The sequence below is a fragment of the Cherax quadricarinatus genome, chromosome 63 (genome assembly GCF_038502225.1).
Source record: "Cherax quadricarinatus isolate ZL_2023a chromosome 63, ASM3850222v1, whole genome shotgun sequence".
Lineage (NCBI taxonomy): Eukaryota > Metazoa > Arthropoda > Malacostraca > Decapoda > Parastacidae > Cherax > Cherax quadricarinatus.
This window is the reverse complement of record NC_091354.1, coordinates 2,786,948-2,804,234: the sequence shown is the minus strand read 5'-3', so window position 1 is coordinate 2,804,234 and position 17,287 is coordinate 2,786,948. Positions and strand designations below refer to the sequence as shown.

General features: G+C 42.2%; 1 protein-coding gene across 3 annotated transcripts in view; it reads left to right on the top strand.

Annotated features, from left to right (window-relative positions):
- The first annotated feature begins 1,762 nt into the window (after positions 1–1,762).
- The window catches only part of LOC128706434 (glutamate receptor ionotropic, delta-1), a 69,971-nt gene continuing 54,446 nt past the window's right edge, over positions 1,763–17,287 (top strand). Inside the window, exons 1-6 of one of the 3 annotated variants that reach the window (XM_070098563.1) lie at positions 1,763–1,937; positions 2,157–2,343; positions 2,813–2,983; positions 4,046–4,178; positions 9,114–9,246; positions 15,341–15,535. In XM_070098563.1, the coding sequence (XP_069954664.1) occupies positions 2,169–2,343; positions 2,813–2,983; positions 4,046–4,178; positions 9,114–9,246; positions 15,341–15,535 (807 nt within the window). In that variant the 5' untranslated portion in view covers positions 1,763–1,937; positions 2,157–2,168. Of the gene's footprint in view, positions 2,344–2,812; positions 2,984–4,045; positions 4,179–9,113; positions 9,247–15,340; positions 15,536–17,287 lie in introns of all 3 variants that reach the window. The other 2 variants (XM_070098561.1, XM_070098562.1) reach the window with 2 other exon arrangements.

The window sequence follows — 17,287 nt, the reverse complement described above, 5'->3', positions numbered from 1 at the left end:
AAAGTCAGAGTGACTTATTTCCATTGTAGTGAAGATCAATAAAGTGTTAGATATTACCTGATATTGTAGTGAAGATCATGGAATAGCGTTAGTTCAGTGTAATGTGATAGTTTTAGTAGTATAACTGTAGTGGTGTAACAGTTTTAGCAGTGTGGCAGTGTAGTGGTGTGACAGTTTTAGTAGTGTGGCAGTGTAGTGGTGTGAGTTTTAGTGTGGCAGTGTAGTGGTGTGACAGTTTTAGTGTGGCAGTGTAGTGGTGTGACAGTTTTAGTAGTGTGGCAGTGTAGTGGTGTGACAGTTTTAGTAGTGTGGCAGTGTAGTGGTGTGACAGTTTTAGTAGTGTGGCAGTGTAGTGGTGTGACAGTTTTAGTAGTGTGGCAGTGTAGTGGTGTGAGTTTTAGTGTGGCAGTGTAGTGGTGTGACAGTTTAGTAGTGTGGCAGTGTAGTGGTGTGGCATTTAGTGTAGCAGTGTAGTGGTGTGAGTTTTAGTAGTGTGGCAGTGTAGTGGTGTGGCCGTTTAGTAGTGTGGCAGTGTAGTGGTGTGACAGTTTAGTAGTGTATCAGTGTAGTGGTGTGGCCGTTTAGTAGTGTGGCAGTGTAGTGGTGTGACAGTTTTAGTAGTGTGGCAGTGTAGTGGTGTGGCCGTTTAGTAGTGTGGCAGTGTAGTGGTGTGACAGTTTAGTAGTGTGGCAGTGTAGTGGTGTGGCAGTTTAGTAGTGTGGCAGTGTAGTGTTGTGAGTTTAGTAGCGTGGCAGTGTAGTGGTGACAGTATAAACTTTGGAAACAAATACCGACAAGTTGGTTTAGAAAGACACGTAAGCAAACACTATGACATATTTATTAGAAAACGTTTCGGTCCTGGGACCTTGATCACTTCTAACAGAAGTGATCAAGGTCCCAGGACCGAAACGTTTTCTAATAAATATGTCATAGTGTTTGCTTACGTATCTTTCTAAACCTGTGGTGACAGTTTTAGTAGTGTGGCAGTGTAATGGTGTGAGTTTTAGTAGTGTGGCAGTGTAGTGGTGTGAGTTTTAGTAGTGTGGCAGTGTAATGGTGTGAGTTTTAGTAGTGTGGCAGTGTAATGGTGTGAGTTTTAGTAGTGTGGTAGTGTAATGGTGTGACAGTTTTAGTAGTGTGGCAGTGTAGAGGTGTGGCAGTTTAGTAGTGTGGCAGTGTAGTGGTGAGAGTTTTAGTAGTGTGGCAGTGTAATGGCGTGACAGTTTTAGTAGTGTGGTAGTGTAATGGTGTGACAGTTTTAGTAATGTGGCAGTGCAATGGTGTGACAGTTTCAGTAGTGTGACAGTGTAGCGGTGTGACAGTTTAGTAGTGTGGCAATGCAGTGGTGTGACAGTTTAGTAGTGTGGCAGTGTAGTGGTGTGGCAGTTTAATAGTGTGGCAGTGTAATCGTGTGTTTAGTAGTGTGGCAGTGCAGTGGTGTGGCAGTTTAGTAGTGTGGCAATGTAGTGGTGTGACAGTTTAGTAGTGTGGTAATGTAGTGGTGTGGCAGTTTAGTAGTGTGGCAGTGTAGTGGTGTGGCAGTTTAGTAGTGTGGCAGTGTAGTGGTGTGGCAGTTTAGAAGTGTGGCAGACGCAGTATAGTGGTGTGACAGATTGGCAGTGTGGCAATGTAGTGGTGTGGCAGTTTAGTAGTTGATAGGCTTTAAAGATAACTTCTTAGTACAGCAATTCTGAAACTGTGTTTTTCAGGTGAGCATCAGAATGGCAGCTGTAGTTGTGCTGGTGGCGCTGGTGAGGAAATTGCCATCTGCCACTGCTCTGGGTGTTCCCTGGTTCCATTCTCCTCCAGGAGAGCAGCAGCAGGAAGACGTTGTTGGTCTCTTTGGGGAGGTGGCTGGCGGCCGGCTAGCTGCCTGTCATTCCATCATTCTCACACGGGTTGCTGATTCACCTCATCTTTATAGTGTTCTTATTGCTGTAAGAGTTACTTGGAGCTACAATGCTACAAATATGTTGTAGTTTGATTTGTTAATCCGTGCTGTGAACAGCAGCTCAATTCCATACTGTGGATAGTGGTGGTCTAAATCCATGGAGTGGGTGGTATGATATACTTCAAATTTTTAATTGCATTCGTTTAAAGTAAATGTTATCTTACGGGTCACAGCTAATCGAATAAGCCAAATTGACCTCCGGCAGCTGCAGCAAACCATGACACAAACCTTTCTGCTCTACGACGTAGAGACCTTCCTGAAGAGTTCCCCGCCCCAGGTACCCCTTCTCCGTCACCCTCCCACACACTCCGATGGAACGTACTGTGTCGCTTACTATATCCTTGCTCCAGTCACCTTCCTCGCTCTGGCTCTTCCAACCATTCCCAAAACAAGTAAGTTAGCATAATGTTATATTTATGATCAGAGCTGTGCCCGTGTGGGCTCATTCAGAACAAGAAGAGGCAGAGGCTTGGGAAATTTGTGTGCTAATCGAGAGGTAGACACTACATAACTGTACTCCAGCCTAGTTTTTTATAACCTGTACATTAGCAAAGAAGATAGATTTCCGCAAGCACGATTTCTCGTTAATCTCCGTATTTTTCCTTGAATTAAGAATTTATGAACTGCATCTTGTTGGGCGATTTCCTATAAGTATAAATACAACTGATGTAAAAAAATGATCTAGAAACCAGTAAAAATAAATAAATTGAGGAATGGCTGATAATTTGAGCTCTACACACATAAGTGTTTCTAAAACTATATGTATCTACCTACCCTGGTCAGGAACTAATATTTTTTTCTCTCCATCTTGTGCTTTACCACCCTCTGTACCACTGCCCTGCCCTCTATCCCTATGAACAGACTGGTTCAAGGGCGCCACCAAGTACTTCGTGTGTTACACTGGGAGGAGTCTGAGCTTGAGGGCCCTAGAGGAGGAACCTTTGTTGCTTGCTTCTTCAAACACCCTCTATGTGAGCCCTAACCAACACCACGATACCAAGAAACCCACGTCTTGGGCCCTTCACCTGCTCTGTTTGTATTCCGAATGATATTTATAATAATATTAATATAATAATTTGGCTAATAAGGAAAATTTCACCCATGGGTGGCCTGGTGGCTAAAGCTCCCGCTTCACACACGGAGGGCCCGGGTTCGATTCCCGGCGGGTGGAAACATTTCGACACGTTTCCTTACACCTGTTGTCCTGTTCACCTAGCAGCAAATAGGTACCTGGGTGTTAGTCGACTGGTGTGGGTCGCATCCTGGGGGACAAGATTAAGGACCCCAATGGAAATAAGTTAGACAGTCCTCGATGACGCACTGACTTTCTTGGGTTATCCTGGGTGGCTAACCCTCCGGGGTTAAAAATCCGAACGAAATCTTATCTTATCTTATCTTATCTTACCCCGAGTAGTGGTAGGGAATCTTCGACTGCACACTCGAGCAACGAATAAGTAAAACTATGCCAAACCCCTTTCAATTATTTTCGAATAATTCCTTATATGTTGCTCCACCCACCCACCCTCCCAGCATACATAAGGGGAATTACCAATAGACCTCTGGCAGTCTTCAAGCAGGCACTGAACAAGCACCTAAAGTTGGTACCTGACCAGCCGGGCTGTGGCTCGTACGTTGGTGTGCTTGCAGCCAGCAGTAACAGCCTAGTTGATCAGGCTCTGATCCACCAGGAGGCCTGGTCACAGACCGGGCCGCGGGGGCGTTGACCCCCGGAACTCTCTCCAGGTATAACATCCTCACGTCTTCTTAATTAATAGTTCCCCTCCAGGGAGGTTCCTTGATGCTGGTGAGGAGCTCTTGATCTAGGGAATTGGATCTGTGCTCCGGTTCCCTGAATTGAGCCCGAATACCTTCCATCCACCCCCTCACCCGCTGTATAATCCTACGGGTTTAGCGCTCCTCCATGATTATAATAATGAGTTGAGTGGTTCGCCGGCGTGGTCCCGGCCCGGATCTTGTCCCCTCTTAATAAGATGTTGCATTGCGTATATTGTGTCTTATTAACATACTTATTAGCATATAATAACACTGATACAGTTAGAAGCTTTAGCAGTCAAAGCATGTGGCTCCTCGCAGCTAACTGTCCTTTCTGTCGGAGAGGAGAACCCGAGATCATCCTTCGCAACCGCTGGAGTCCTGGACGTGGCTTTCAAAATCACTCTGACCTCTTCCCTGACCTGTACCAAGACTGCAACGGCCACATCTTCAAGTGAGTTGGTGATTGTTGAGTCATGCTCACTAGCTAGACCGAAAATATTCCTGTTATTTCAGTATTGTTGACTGTGGGTTATTTGTACATTTCTTACGGTGTTATGGTTTACCCTGACTCGTCGCTTGACTGACACATAGTAAAAAGTTGTGCTCAGTGTTAGCTTTGAAACAGCTTTCAAGTGTTGGCATGGAGGTATTAGCTTTCAAGTATTATCATGGGGGTATTAGCTTTCAAGTATTAGCATGGAAGTAGAGGTATTAGCTTTCAAGTATTAGCATGGAGGTATTAGCTTTCAAGTATTAGCATGGAGGTATTAGCTTTCAAGTATTAGCATGGATGTATTAGCTTTCAAGTATTATCATGGGGGTATTAGCTTTCAAGTATTAGCATGGAAGTAGAGGTATTAGCTTTCAAGTATTAGCATGGAGGTATTAGCTTTCAAGTATTAGCATGGATGTATTAGCTTTCAAGTATTATCATGGAGGTATTAGCTTTCAAGTATTAGCATGGAAGTATTAGCTTTCAAGTATTAGCATGGAAGTATTAGCTTTCAAATACTCGCACACCCATTTGACCATAAACAGAAATATTAATCTCAGTCTTAATATAATGAATCCTGTGATACTCCAATACTGAAACTATATACTGTGCCAAAACAAAAGCATTCACACTGCTAAACTCACAAAATAGTATTTAGTCACTTAGCCATAATACCAACTTACCTCATAATTTGTAATATTAAGAATAAAACTAAGTATGCCCGAAATGCCTAGCCATGCTAAGCGTTCTAGTGGTACACTCTGTAATCTCAATTTTACTACATGTTAAACCAAACAATAACCAAATTTCTGTAAACTCAGCATTGTAATCCTTATAGAGAATAAACTTTGAATTGAAAATATTAGCTTGGATGTATTAGCTTTCAAGTATTATCATGGAGGTATTAGCTTTCAAGTATTATCATGGAGGTATTAGCTTTCAAGTATTATCATGAGGGTATTAGCTTTCAAGTATTATCATGGAGGTGTTAGCTTTCAAGTATTAGCATGGAGGTATTAGCTTTCAAGTATTAGCATGGATGTATTAGCTTTAAAGTACAGTGGACCCCCGGTATTCGATATTAATGCGTTCCTGAGAGCTCATCGAATACCGAAAATATCGAAAAGCGAATCAATTTTCCCCATAAGACCGACATAATGAGACTAGTCACGAGGGAGCATTCACCAAATTCAACTTCAATAACAAAAACATAAAGTGGGACCAAGTAAACCAAGTCCTAACCGATATAAGCTGGGAAGATATACTAAGCAACACAGACCCCAACTTATGCCTAGAACAGATTAACTCGGTGGCACTCGATGTATGCACAAGGCTTATTCCTCTAAGAAAAAGGAGGAGTAGATGTAAAATAGAAAGAGACAGGCGCTCCCTTTACAGGCGACGGAAAAGAATAACAGAACGGCTAAAAGAGGTCAATATATCTGAAATGCGTAGGGAGACACTGGTCAGAGAAATAGCAAGCATCGAACTTAAGCTAAAAGAATCCTTTAGGAGTCAGGAATCCCGGGAAGAACTAAAAGCCATAAATGAAATCGAAAGAAACCCAAAGTATTTCTTCTCCTATGCCAAATCAAAATCGAGAACAACGTCCAGTATTGGGCCCCTACTTAAACAAGATGGGTCCTACACAGATGACAGCAAGGAAATGAGTGAGCTACTCAAGTCCCAATATGACTCAGTTTTTAGCAAGCCGCTAACCAGACTGAGAGTCGAAGATCAAAATGAATTTTTTATGAGAGAGCCACAAAATTTGATTAACACAAGCCTATCTGATGTTATCCTGACACCAAATGACTTCGAACAGGCGATAAATGACATGCCCATGCACTCTGCCCCAGGGCCAGACTCATGGAACTCCGTGTTCATCAAGAACTGCAAGAAGCCCCTATCACGAGCCTTTTCCATCCTATGGAGAGGGAACATGGACACGGGGGTCGTCCCACAGTTACTAAAAACAACAGACATAGCCCCACTCCACAAAGGGGGCAGTAAAGCAACTGCAAAGAACTACAGACCAATAGCACTAACATCCCATATCATAAAAATCTTTGAAAGGGTCCTAAGAAGCAAGATCACCACCCATCTAGAAACCCATCAGTTACACAACCCAGGGCAACATGGGTTTAGAACAGGTCGCTCCTGTCTGTCTCAACTATTGGATCACTACGACAAGGTCCTAAATGCACTAGAAGACAAAAAGAATGCAGATGTAATATAAAAAGACTTTGCAAAAGCCTTCGACAAGTGTGACCATGGCATAATAGCGCACAAAATGCGTGCTAAAGGAATAACAGGAAAAGTCGGTCGATGGATCTATAATTTCCTCACTAACAGAACACAGAGAGTAGTCGTCAACAGAGTAAAGTCCGAGGCAGCTACGGTGAAAAGCTCTGTTCCACAAGGCACAGTACTCGCTCCCATCTTGTTCCTCATCCTCATATCCGACATAGACAAGGATGTCAGCCACAGCACCGTGTCTTCCTTTGCAGATGACACCCAAATCTGCATGACAGTGTCTTCCATTGCAGACACTGCAAGGCTCCAGGCGGACATCAACCAAATCTTTCAGTGGGCTGCAGAAAACAATATGAAGTTCAACGATGAGAAATTTCAATTAGTACTCAGATATGGTAAACATGAGGAAATTAAATCTTCATCAGAGTACAAAACAAATTCTGGCCACAAAATAGAGCGAAACACCAACGTCAAAGACCTGGGAGTGATCATGTCGGAGGTTCTCACCTTCAAGGACCATAACATTGTATCAATCGCATCTGCTAGAAAAATGACAGGATGGATAATGAGAACCTTCAAAACTAGGGAGGCCAAGCCAATGATGACACTCTTCAGGTCACTTGTTCTATCTAGGCTGGAATATTGCTGCACACTAACAGCATCTTTCAAGGCAGGTGAAATTGCCGACCTAGAAAATGTACAGAGAACTTTCAAGGCGCGCATAACGGAGATAAAACACCTCAATTACTGGGAGCGCTTGAGGTTCCTAAACCTGTATTCCCTGGAACGCAGGAGGGAGAGATACATGATTATATACACCTGGAAAATTCTAGATGGACTAGTACCGAACTTGCACACGAAAATCACTCACTACGAAAGCAAAAGACTTGGCAGACGATGCACCATCCCCCCAATGAAAAGCAGGGGTGTCACTAGCACGTTAAGAGACCATACAATAAGTGTCAGGGGCCCGAGACTGTTCAACTGCCTCCCAGCACACATAAGGGGGATTACCAACAGACCCCTGGCAGTCTTCAAGCTGGCACTGGACAAGCACCTAAAGTCAGTTCCTGATCAGCCGGGCTGTGGCTCGTACATTGGTTTGCGTGCAGCCAGCAGCAACAGCCTGGTTGATCAGGCTCTGATCCACCAGGAGGCCTGGTCACAGACCGGGCCGCGGAGGCGTTGACCCCCGGAACTCTCTCCAGGTAAACTCCAGGTAATCCGTGCAAGACACCCAAAAGTATGAAAAAAAAAATTTTTACCACATGAAATATTAATTTTAATACACACAAACTGAAGAAGACATACACAGTTACATAACACTTACCTTTATTGCTTTATTGAAGGTCTGGTGATGATTGATGGGATGGGAGGAGGGGAGAGTGTGGATGGTGTTAGTGTTTAGAAGGGGAATCCCCTTCCATTAGGACTTGAGGTAGGAAGTCCTTTTCCGGGGTTACTTCCCTTCTTCTTTTAATGCCACTAGGACCAGCTTGAGAGTCACTGGACCTCTGTCGCACAACAAATCTGTCCATAGAGCTCTGTACCTCCCATTCCTTTACGATTTGTCTAAAATGGGCCACAACATTGTCATTGTAATAGTCACCAGCACGGCTTGCAATAGCTGTGTTAGGGTGATTTTCATCCATAAACGTTTGCAGTTCAACCCACTGTGCACACATTTCCTTAATTTTTGAAGTAGGCACAATGGATTCCACAACTGGCATAGGCTTCTCAGGGTTAGCCCCAAACCCTTCAATTTCTTTTTTAATTTCCATACTAATTCTCACCCTTTTTACCACAGGGTTGGCACTAGAAGCTTTCTTGGGGCCCATGGTGACTTATTTTGCAGAAACAAGCACCAAAAACAGTGATAATATGGAATGTACCAAATGTATCCTTAGATATGCACACACTGGCTGGCTTGTAAACACTGGCACACACAGGGCAGTTCAGGTCACATGTGGACACATCTCGTACTAATCGTATCGAATACCGGGTTTTCAATCGGATACCGAAGCAAAATTTTTGCGTTAAAATGCATCGAATACCAGATTTATTGAATACCGATGCCATCGAATACCAGGGGTCCACTGTATTATCATGGAGGTAGTAGCTTTCAAGTATTATCATGGAGGTATAGTATTAGCTCTCAAGTATTATTAGGGAAGTATAACTAATTTTCTTACAATGTACTTTGAAGCCAAACTTGAGTGGTGTTGATGTCAACGATGATAGTGTTGATGGTAATACTAATGACTGTAATAAAGGTGATGGTAATAATGCTAATAGTTAATCGCACTGATATTGACAGTGTACTAATTATGCTGAATGTTTTTTTACATACTCCTTCCTTCATCTTTCCTTCTGTGCCCTTCATATATCATTAAGTTTTATCTAGGTTTCATGTATATGGCATACAGTATTTTTTTACAATGGTCGTGAGGGCACGTGTGTTATAGGCACATAAAATGTACTGTACTATGTAGATTTTACTTACTTTACTACAGTCATATAATGTGAGCATTTTCACTGGGGTCCCCTTCCCTCTCTCTTTGGCCTTTGTCAATTCCTCCTATTTGTTTCTCCCTCTGTCTATCCATCACTTCACTCATCCTACCCTGTCCTTCACAGAGCTGTGGCACTTGACTTCCCTCCCTTCATTCAATACTCCTCAGGCAACTCCACTCACCCCCTAGTGATGAAGGACTGCCTTGACAAGCGCATCATTGACACTATAGCAGAGGTCCACAATTTTACTTACCAGGTTTGTCGTCTAGCTGTAATTGGTATCCATTTCATTTGGTATCTTCCTTACAGTGTTGCAGTTCATATAGCTTTGAAGCAACTTTTTTGTTATTGTAGTCAGCCTATATCCTAATGACTACAGTTGCAAAGCTTAACAGATATACCTTCAGAAATAATTGAAGGATGTTTTAACTAACACTAACAGATGTTGTCACTGCTAGACTAAGGTTAGTGTATAAGTATCTTTGACAGTTCAGTTTGTTTGAAGATGTCAGTCACATAAAATGTAGTGGGTGGATGAAGACTGGGCCACACTTTATCTTATAGTGTCCAACCATTTAAAGATTTAGACACTTTTAAACAAACCCCTAAAGGAAGTGGCTAAGAGCTTTGTTGTTAATAAGATATCTGAATTACTGAGATTGTATCCACATTTTGCATAAGGGAAATGATTAGGTATATGAAGAAAATGTATTATATGACTGTAATACCTAAATAATGGGAGCTACCACTTACAGGATGAATTACAAGTGCACAATAAACTAGCCGCTCAGGTGGCACAAAGTAACTACATAGTAAGTGAAGTTTTTTTTGGAAATAGACATAAGTGCAGTTATATCGAAGCTTCATTGATGATGTGTTGACATGCAGTGACTAGCAGATCACAGATATGACCTGTATTTGACTAGTTTCTAGATGAGGTTCCTGCATGGGTGAAACGGTGTCAATAAAAACTTCCATAAAACCACACTTGTGTCTTTCTTTCATCTTGCAGGTACACATATTTTATATAGTTACCAATACTACATGGCTTATTGCTATTGTAGTTATTTGGTACTCTTTCCCAGGATGCCAACAACTAGTCTAGTAACACTTAACCATTTACTGCTTGGTAAACAGCGGCAACAGATGTAGGGGAAAGACGCCCACATCTCCACCTGTGTAAGGATCAAACCCTTGGTTTGATAGCTTTATTGTGCACACTACATCCATGTTAATTAATTAACATAAGAAATAAGGAGCACTGCAACAGGTCTACTAGCCCATGGTAGGCAGGTCCAAGTCATCTTCTGGTCTGTTTGTGTGCTGTTGCTGGGCCATGACCCAATTACATGTATTTAATTTGAGAGCTTTGTTAATTACCCCACACACATCCCGTGAGTGGAAGTCGAAAGGCTCCAGGGACTAAGCCCCCAAGCCTCAATTGTTAGCACACTCAGCTCACACACTGAGGCCTGGGGCTCGATCCCTGGAATGGCTGGAAAATTTGTTCACCCATCAGTAAAATGGGTAACTGGGTGTTAGTTGACTGGTGTTTACTTGGAGAGAGTTCCTGGGGTCAATGCCCATGCAGCCCGGTCTGTAACCAGGCCTCCTGGTGGATCAGAGCCTGATCAACCAGGCTGTTACTGCTGGCTGCACGCAATCCAACGTACGAGCCACAGCCTGGCTGGTCAGGTACTGACTTCAGGTGCTTGTCCAGTGCCAGCTTGAAGACTGTCAGGGGTCTATTGGTAATCCCCCTTATGTATGCTGGGAGGCAGTTGAAAAGTCTCGGGGCCCCTGACACTTATTGTATTGTCTCTTAACGTGCTAGTGACACCCCTGCTTTTCATTGGGGGGGATGTTGCATCGTCTGCCAAGTCTTTTGCTTTCGTTGTGAGTGATTTTCGTGTGCAAGTTCGGTACTAGATCCTCTAGGATTTTCCAGGTGTATATAATTATGTATCTCTCCCACCTGTGTTCCAGGGAATACAGGTTCAGGAACTTCAAGCGCTCCCAGTAATTGAGGTGTTTTATCTCCGTTATGCGTGCCGTGAAGGTTCTCTGTACATTTTCTAGGTCAGCAATTTCACCTGCCTTGAAAGGTGCTGTTAGTGTGCAGCAGTATTCCAGCTTAGATAGAAAAAGTGACCTGAAGTGTGTCATCATGGGCTTGGTATCCCTAGTGTTGAAGGTTCTCATTATCCATCCTGTCATTTTTCTAGCAGCTGCGATTGATACAATGTTATGGTCCTTGAAGGTGAGATCCTCCGACACGATCACTCCCAGGTCTTTGACTTTGGTTTTTTGCTCTATTTTGTGGCCGGAATTTGTTTTGTACTCTGATGAAGTTTTAATTTCCTCGTGTTTACCATATCGGAGTAATTGAAATTTCTCATCGTTGAACTTCATATTGTTTTCTGCAGCCCATTGAAAGATTTGGTTGATGTCCACCTGGAGCCTTGCAGTGTCTGCAATGGAAGACACTGTCATGCAGACTCGGGTGTCATCTGCAAAGGAAGACACGGTGCTGTGGCTGACATCCTTGTCTATGTCAAATATGAGGATGAGAAACAAGATGGGAGCGAGTACTGTGCCTTGTGGAACAGAGCTTTTCACCGTAGCTGCCTCGGACTTTACTCTGTTGACTACTACTCTTTGTGTTCTGTTAGTGAGGAAATTATAGATCCATCTACCAACTTTTCCTGTTATTCCTTTAGCACGCATTTTGTGCGCTATTACGCCATGGTCACCTTTGTCGAAGGCTTTTGCAAAGTCTGTATATATTACATCTGCATTCTTTTTGTCTTCTAGTGCATCTAGGACCTTGTCATAGTGACCCAATAGTTGAGACAGACAGGAGCGACCTGCTCTAAACCCATGTTGCCCTGGGTTGTGTAACTGATGGGTTTCTAGATGGGTGGCAATCTTGCTTCTTAGGACCCTTTCAAAGATTTTTATGATATGGGATGTTAGTGCTATTGGTCTGTAGTTCTTTGCTATTGCTTTACTGCCCCCTTTGTGGAGTGGGGCTATGTCTGTTGTTTTTAGTAACTGTGGGACGACTCCCATGTCCATGCTCCCTCTCCATAGGATGGTAAAAGCTCGTGATGGGGCTTCTTGCAGTTCTTGATGAACACGGAGTTCCATGAGTCTGGCCCTGGGGCAGAGTGCATGGGCATGTCATTTATCGCCTGTTCGAAGTCATTTGGTGTCAGGATAACATCAGATAGGCTTGTGTTAACCAAATTCTGTGCCTCTCTCATAAAAAATTCATTTTGATCTTCAACTCTCAGTCTGGTTTGCAGCTTGGTAAAAACTGAGTCATATTGGGACTTGAGTAGTTCACTCATTTCCTTGCTGTCATCTGTGTAGGACCCATCTTGTTTAAGTAGGGGCCCAATACTGGACGTTGTTCTCGACTTTGCTTTGGCATAGGAAAAGAAATACTTTGGGTTTCATACTGGGACAAAATTGACCTAATTTGCCCAAAATGCTCTGCATAAGCGGCTTTACATGTATAAGTATGTCATTGATGTCAGCTATGCCTGTATACCTTGTACATGTAGAAATAAAGATATTATTTTTTTTTTTTTATTATCACACTGGCCGATTCCCACCAAGGCAGGGTGGCCCGAAAAAGAAAAACTTTCACCATCATTCACTTCATCACTGTCTTGCCAGAAGGGTGCTTTACACTACAGTTTTTAAACTGCAACATTAACACCCCTCCTTCAGAGTGCAGGCACTGTACTTTCCATCTCCAGGACTCAAGTCCGGCCTGCCGGTTTCCCTGAACCCCTTCATAAATGTTACTTTGCTCACACTCCAACAGCACGTCAAGTATTAAAAACCATTTGTCTCCATTCACTCCTATCAAACACGCTACGCATGCCTGCTGGAAGTCCAAGCCCCTCACACACAAAACCTCCTTTACCCCCTCCCTCCAACCTTTCCTAGGCCGACCCCTACCCCGCCTTCCTTCCACTACAGACTGATACACTCTTGAAGTCACTGTTTTGCTCCATTCTCTCTACATGTCCGAACCACCTCAACAACCCTTCCTCAGCCCTCTGGACAACAGTTTTGGCAATCCCGCACCTCCTCCTAACTTCCAAACTACGAATTCTCTGCATTATATTCACACCACACATTGCCCTCAGACATGACATCTCCACTGCCTCCAGCCTTCTCCTCGCTGGAACATTCATCACCCATGCTTCACACCCATATAAGAGCGTTGGTAAAACTATACTCTCATACATTCCCCTCTTTGCCTCCAAGGACAAAGTTCTTTGTCTCCACAGACTCCTAAGTGCACCGCTCACCCTTTTCCCCTCATCAATTCTATGATTCACCTCATCTTTCATAGACCCATCCGCTGACACGTCCACTCCCAAATATCTGAATACATTCTCCTCCTCCATACTCTCTCCGTCCAATCTGATATCCAATCTTTCATCATCTAATCTTTTTGTTATCCTCATAACCTTACTCTTTCCTGTATTCACTTTTAATTTTCTTCTTTTGCACACCCTGCCAAATTCATCCACCAATCTCTGCAACTTCTCTTCAGAATCTCCCAAGAGCACAGTGTCATCAGCAAAGAGCAACTGTGACAACTCCCACTTTATGTGTGATTCTTTATCTTTTAACTCCACGCCTCTTGCCAAGACCCTCGCATTTACTTCTCTTACAACCCCATCTATAAATATATTAAACAACCACGGTGACATCACACATCCTTGTCTAAGGCCTACTTTGACTGGGAAATAATTTCCCTCTTTCCTACAAGGTGGGAATCGGCCAGTGTGATAATAAAAAAAAAAAAAAAAAATCCTACATACTCTAACTTGAGCCTCACTATCCTCGTAAAAACTCTTCACTGCTTTCAGTAACCTACCTCCTACACCATACACCTGCAACATCTGCCACATTGCCCCCCTATCCACCCTGTCATATGCCTTTTCCAAATCCATAAATGCCACAAAGACCTCTTTAGCCTGATCTAAATACTGTTCACTTATATGTTTCACTGTAAACACCTGGTCCACACACCCCCTACCTTTCCTAAAGCCTCCTTGTTCATCTGCTATCCTATTCTCCGTCTTACTCTTAATTCTTTCAATAATAACTCTACCATACACTTTACCAGGTATACTCAACAGACTTATCCCCCTATAATTTTTGCACTCTCTTTTGTTCCCTTTGCCTTTATACAAAGGAACTATGCATGCTCTCTGCCAATCCCTAGGTACCTTACCCTCTTCCATACATTTATTAAATAATTGCACCAACCATTCCAAAACTATATCCCCACCTGCTTTTAACATTTCTATCTTTATCCCATCAATCCCGGCTGCCTTACCCCCTTTCATTTTACCTACTGCATCACGAACTTCCCCCACACTCACAACTGGCTCTTCCTCACTCCTACAAGATGTTATTCCTCCTTGCCCTATACACGAAATCACAGCTTCCCTATCTTCATCAACATTTAACAATTCCTCAAAATATTCCCTCCATCTTCCCAATACCTCTAACTCTCCATTTAATAACTCTCCTCTCCTATTTTTAACTGACAAATCCATTTGTTCTCTAGGCTTCCTTAACTTGTTAATCTCACTCCAAAACTTTTTCTTATTTTCAACAAAATTTGTTGATAACGTCTCACCCACTCTCTCATTTGCTCTCTTTTTACATTGCTTCACCACTCTCTTAACCTCTTTTTTTCTCCATATACTCTTCCCTCCTTGCATCACTTCTACTTTGTAAAAACTTCTCATATTATTATTATTATTATTATTATTATTATTTTGTTAGCTGATCATATTGCAGGAGCAATGAATTATTTACACAATGAACTGTCAATAGTAATGAACTTAGCAAATACATAAGTGGCAACAACTTGGTAAGTCTCCAAGTGTGACTTCATGAAGGCAGGGGATGAACCATGACAGTTTTTTGGGCTATCCAAGGTAATTTATATTATGTTTAATAAGTTTATTTAGGTACAGGTACACATAATTAGTTACATAAATAATCATACATATTAACATGCGTCAGTTACCTATGATAACCCAAAAAAAGTCTGGCTTATTTCCCAATGGAAATAAGTCACTTTGTCTGAATTTTTTGGGTTATTCTAGGTTCTCTACACATATGCTGCTATGTATGATAATCTATGTACATAACTGTATTTGTGTATACCTGAATAAACTTACTTAGTCCTTGTATATCCATGAAAGGTTTAGTGCTTCTTTTGATTATAATAATAATGTATTTCCATGTATGATAATTGTACCTGTGTATAACTGTACCTAAATAACTTATTAACTTTATTTTCACAGGTGTTCGAGCCTGCAGATGGGTTGTTTGGCTACCAACTGGACAATGGGAGCTTCACTGGGGTCCTGGGAGAGATACAGAGCAGCAAGAGGGACTTCTCCCTCGACCTCTCCATCACGGCCGAGCGAGGAGAGGTTGTCGACTTCACCATCGGCTACCACTGGGAACCCCTCACCTTTGTCACAAGCAAGCCTCAGGTGAGCTGTGAGACAGTTAGGCAAGATCTGGGGGCAAACAGAAAGCTATGGGACAAACAAGAGAGAATGTGGGAAAAGCAATGGAACATTGTCTATATTGTATACAGTTCTCACTTTTATACATCGTGACATATTCAGATATTGCATTTGTTTTGAAAATGGCAGTTGACATTTGTAGTTAACTTCTGTTATTTCTTAATCGGTTATAAATGTATAGATGTATATTAATAACAATACCAAGTTAATTTTAGCATTATACATGTTTGCACAAAGGAGTGTAACAATTTGGTGAACATGCCAAAGGCCCCTTTATATGCAGAACATTTCTGGCAAGCTTAAGAATCATAGTGGCATACACAGTGTGATAAGACATGGCGAAGCTGAAATATTCCAACCCAAATAAGTGCTCAATGGGGATTGCAAAGTGAAGCCTTCATTCATGTATCACTCTGAAAATCCCAGAGTGTTCAAGAAAAACAGTGTCTCATCACTCATCAATACTCTTCAATAAAAGTGTCATTTTAGCATTTATTTATTTAGTTATTGTGCATGTCTCATTGTTTTCTTTGTAGGGAAATGTACGTTTCATGAAAAAAGTATTTTTTTTAATACTTATGGCTGCCTGGAATGCATTAACTGGATTTCCATTATTTCTTATGGGGAAAATTAATTCGACTAACGATAAATTCGTCTAAAGATAAGCTTTCTGGAACGGATGAATATCATTGGTCAAGGGAGAACTGTATATGTATGAGCGTGTTCGATAGGAGTGAATGGAGACGAATGGTATTTGGGACTTGACGATCTGTTGGAGTGTGAGCAGGGTAATATTTAGTGAAGGGATTCAGGGAAACTGGTTATTTTTATATAGCCAGACTTGAGTCCTGGAAATGGGAAGTACAATGCCTGCACTCTAAAGGAGGGGTTTTGGGATATTAGCAGTTTGGAGGGATATGTTGTGTATCTTTATATGTATAAGCTTCTAAACTGTTGTGTTCTGAGCACCTCTGCAAAAACAGTGATTATGTGTGAGTGAGGTGAAAGTGTTGAATGATGATGAAAGTATTTTCTTTTTGGGGATTTTCTTTCTTTTTGGGTCACCCTGCCTAGGTGGGAGACGGCCGACTTGTTGAAAAAAAAAATATATATATACGTAGTAGGTTGGTAGACAGCAACCACCCAGGGAAGTACTACCGTCCTGCCAGATGACTGTGAAACAGAAACCTGTAACTGTTTTGCATGATGGTAGGATTGCTGGTTTTCTTTTTCTGTCTCATAAAGACGCTAAATAACAGGGATATCTTGCTACTCCTACTTACACTTTGGTCACACTTCACAGACACGCACATGCATATATATATACATACATCTAGGTTTTTCTTCTTTTTCTAAATAGCTCTTGTTCTTCTTTATTTCTTCTATTGTCCATGGGGAAGTGGAAAAGAATCTTTCCTCCGTAAGCCATGTGTGTCGTATGAGGCGACTAAAATGCCGGGAGCAATGGGCTAGTGACCCCTTCTCCTGTAGACATTTACTAAAAAAGAGAAGAAGAAAAACTTTATAAAACTGGGATGCTTGAATGTGCGTGGATGTAGTGCGGATGACAAGAAACGGATGATTGCTGATGTTATGAATGAAAAGAAGTTGGATGTCCTGGCCCTAAGCGAAACAAAGCTGAAGGGGGTAGGGGAGTTTCGGTGGGGGGAAATAAATGGGATTAAATCTGGAGTATCTGAGAGAGTTAGAGCAAAG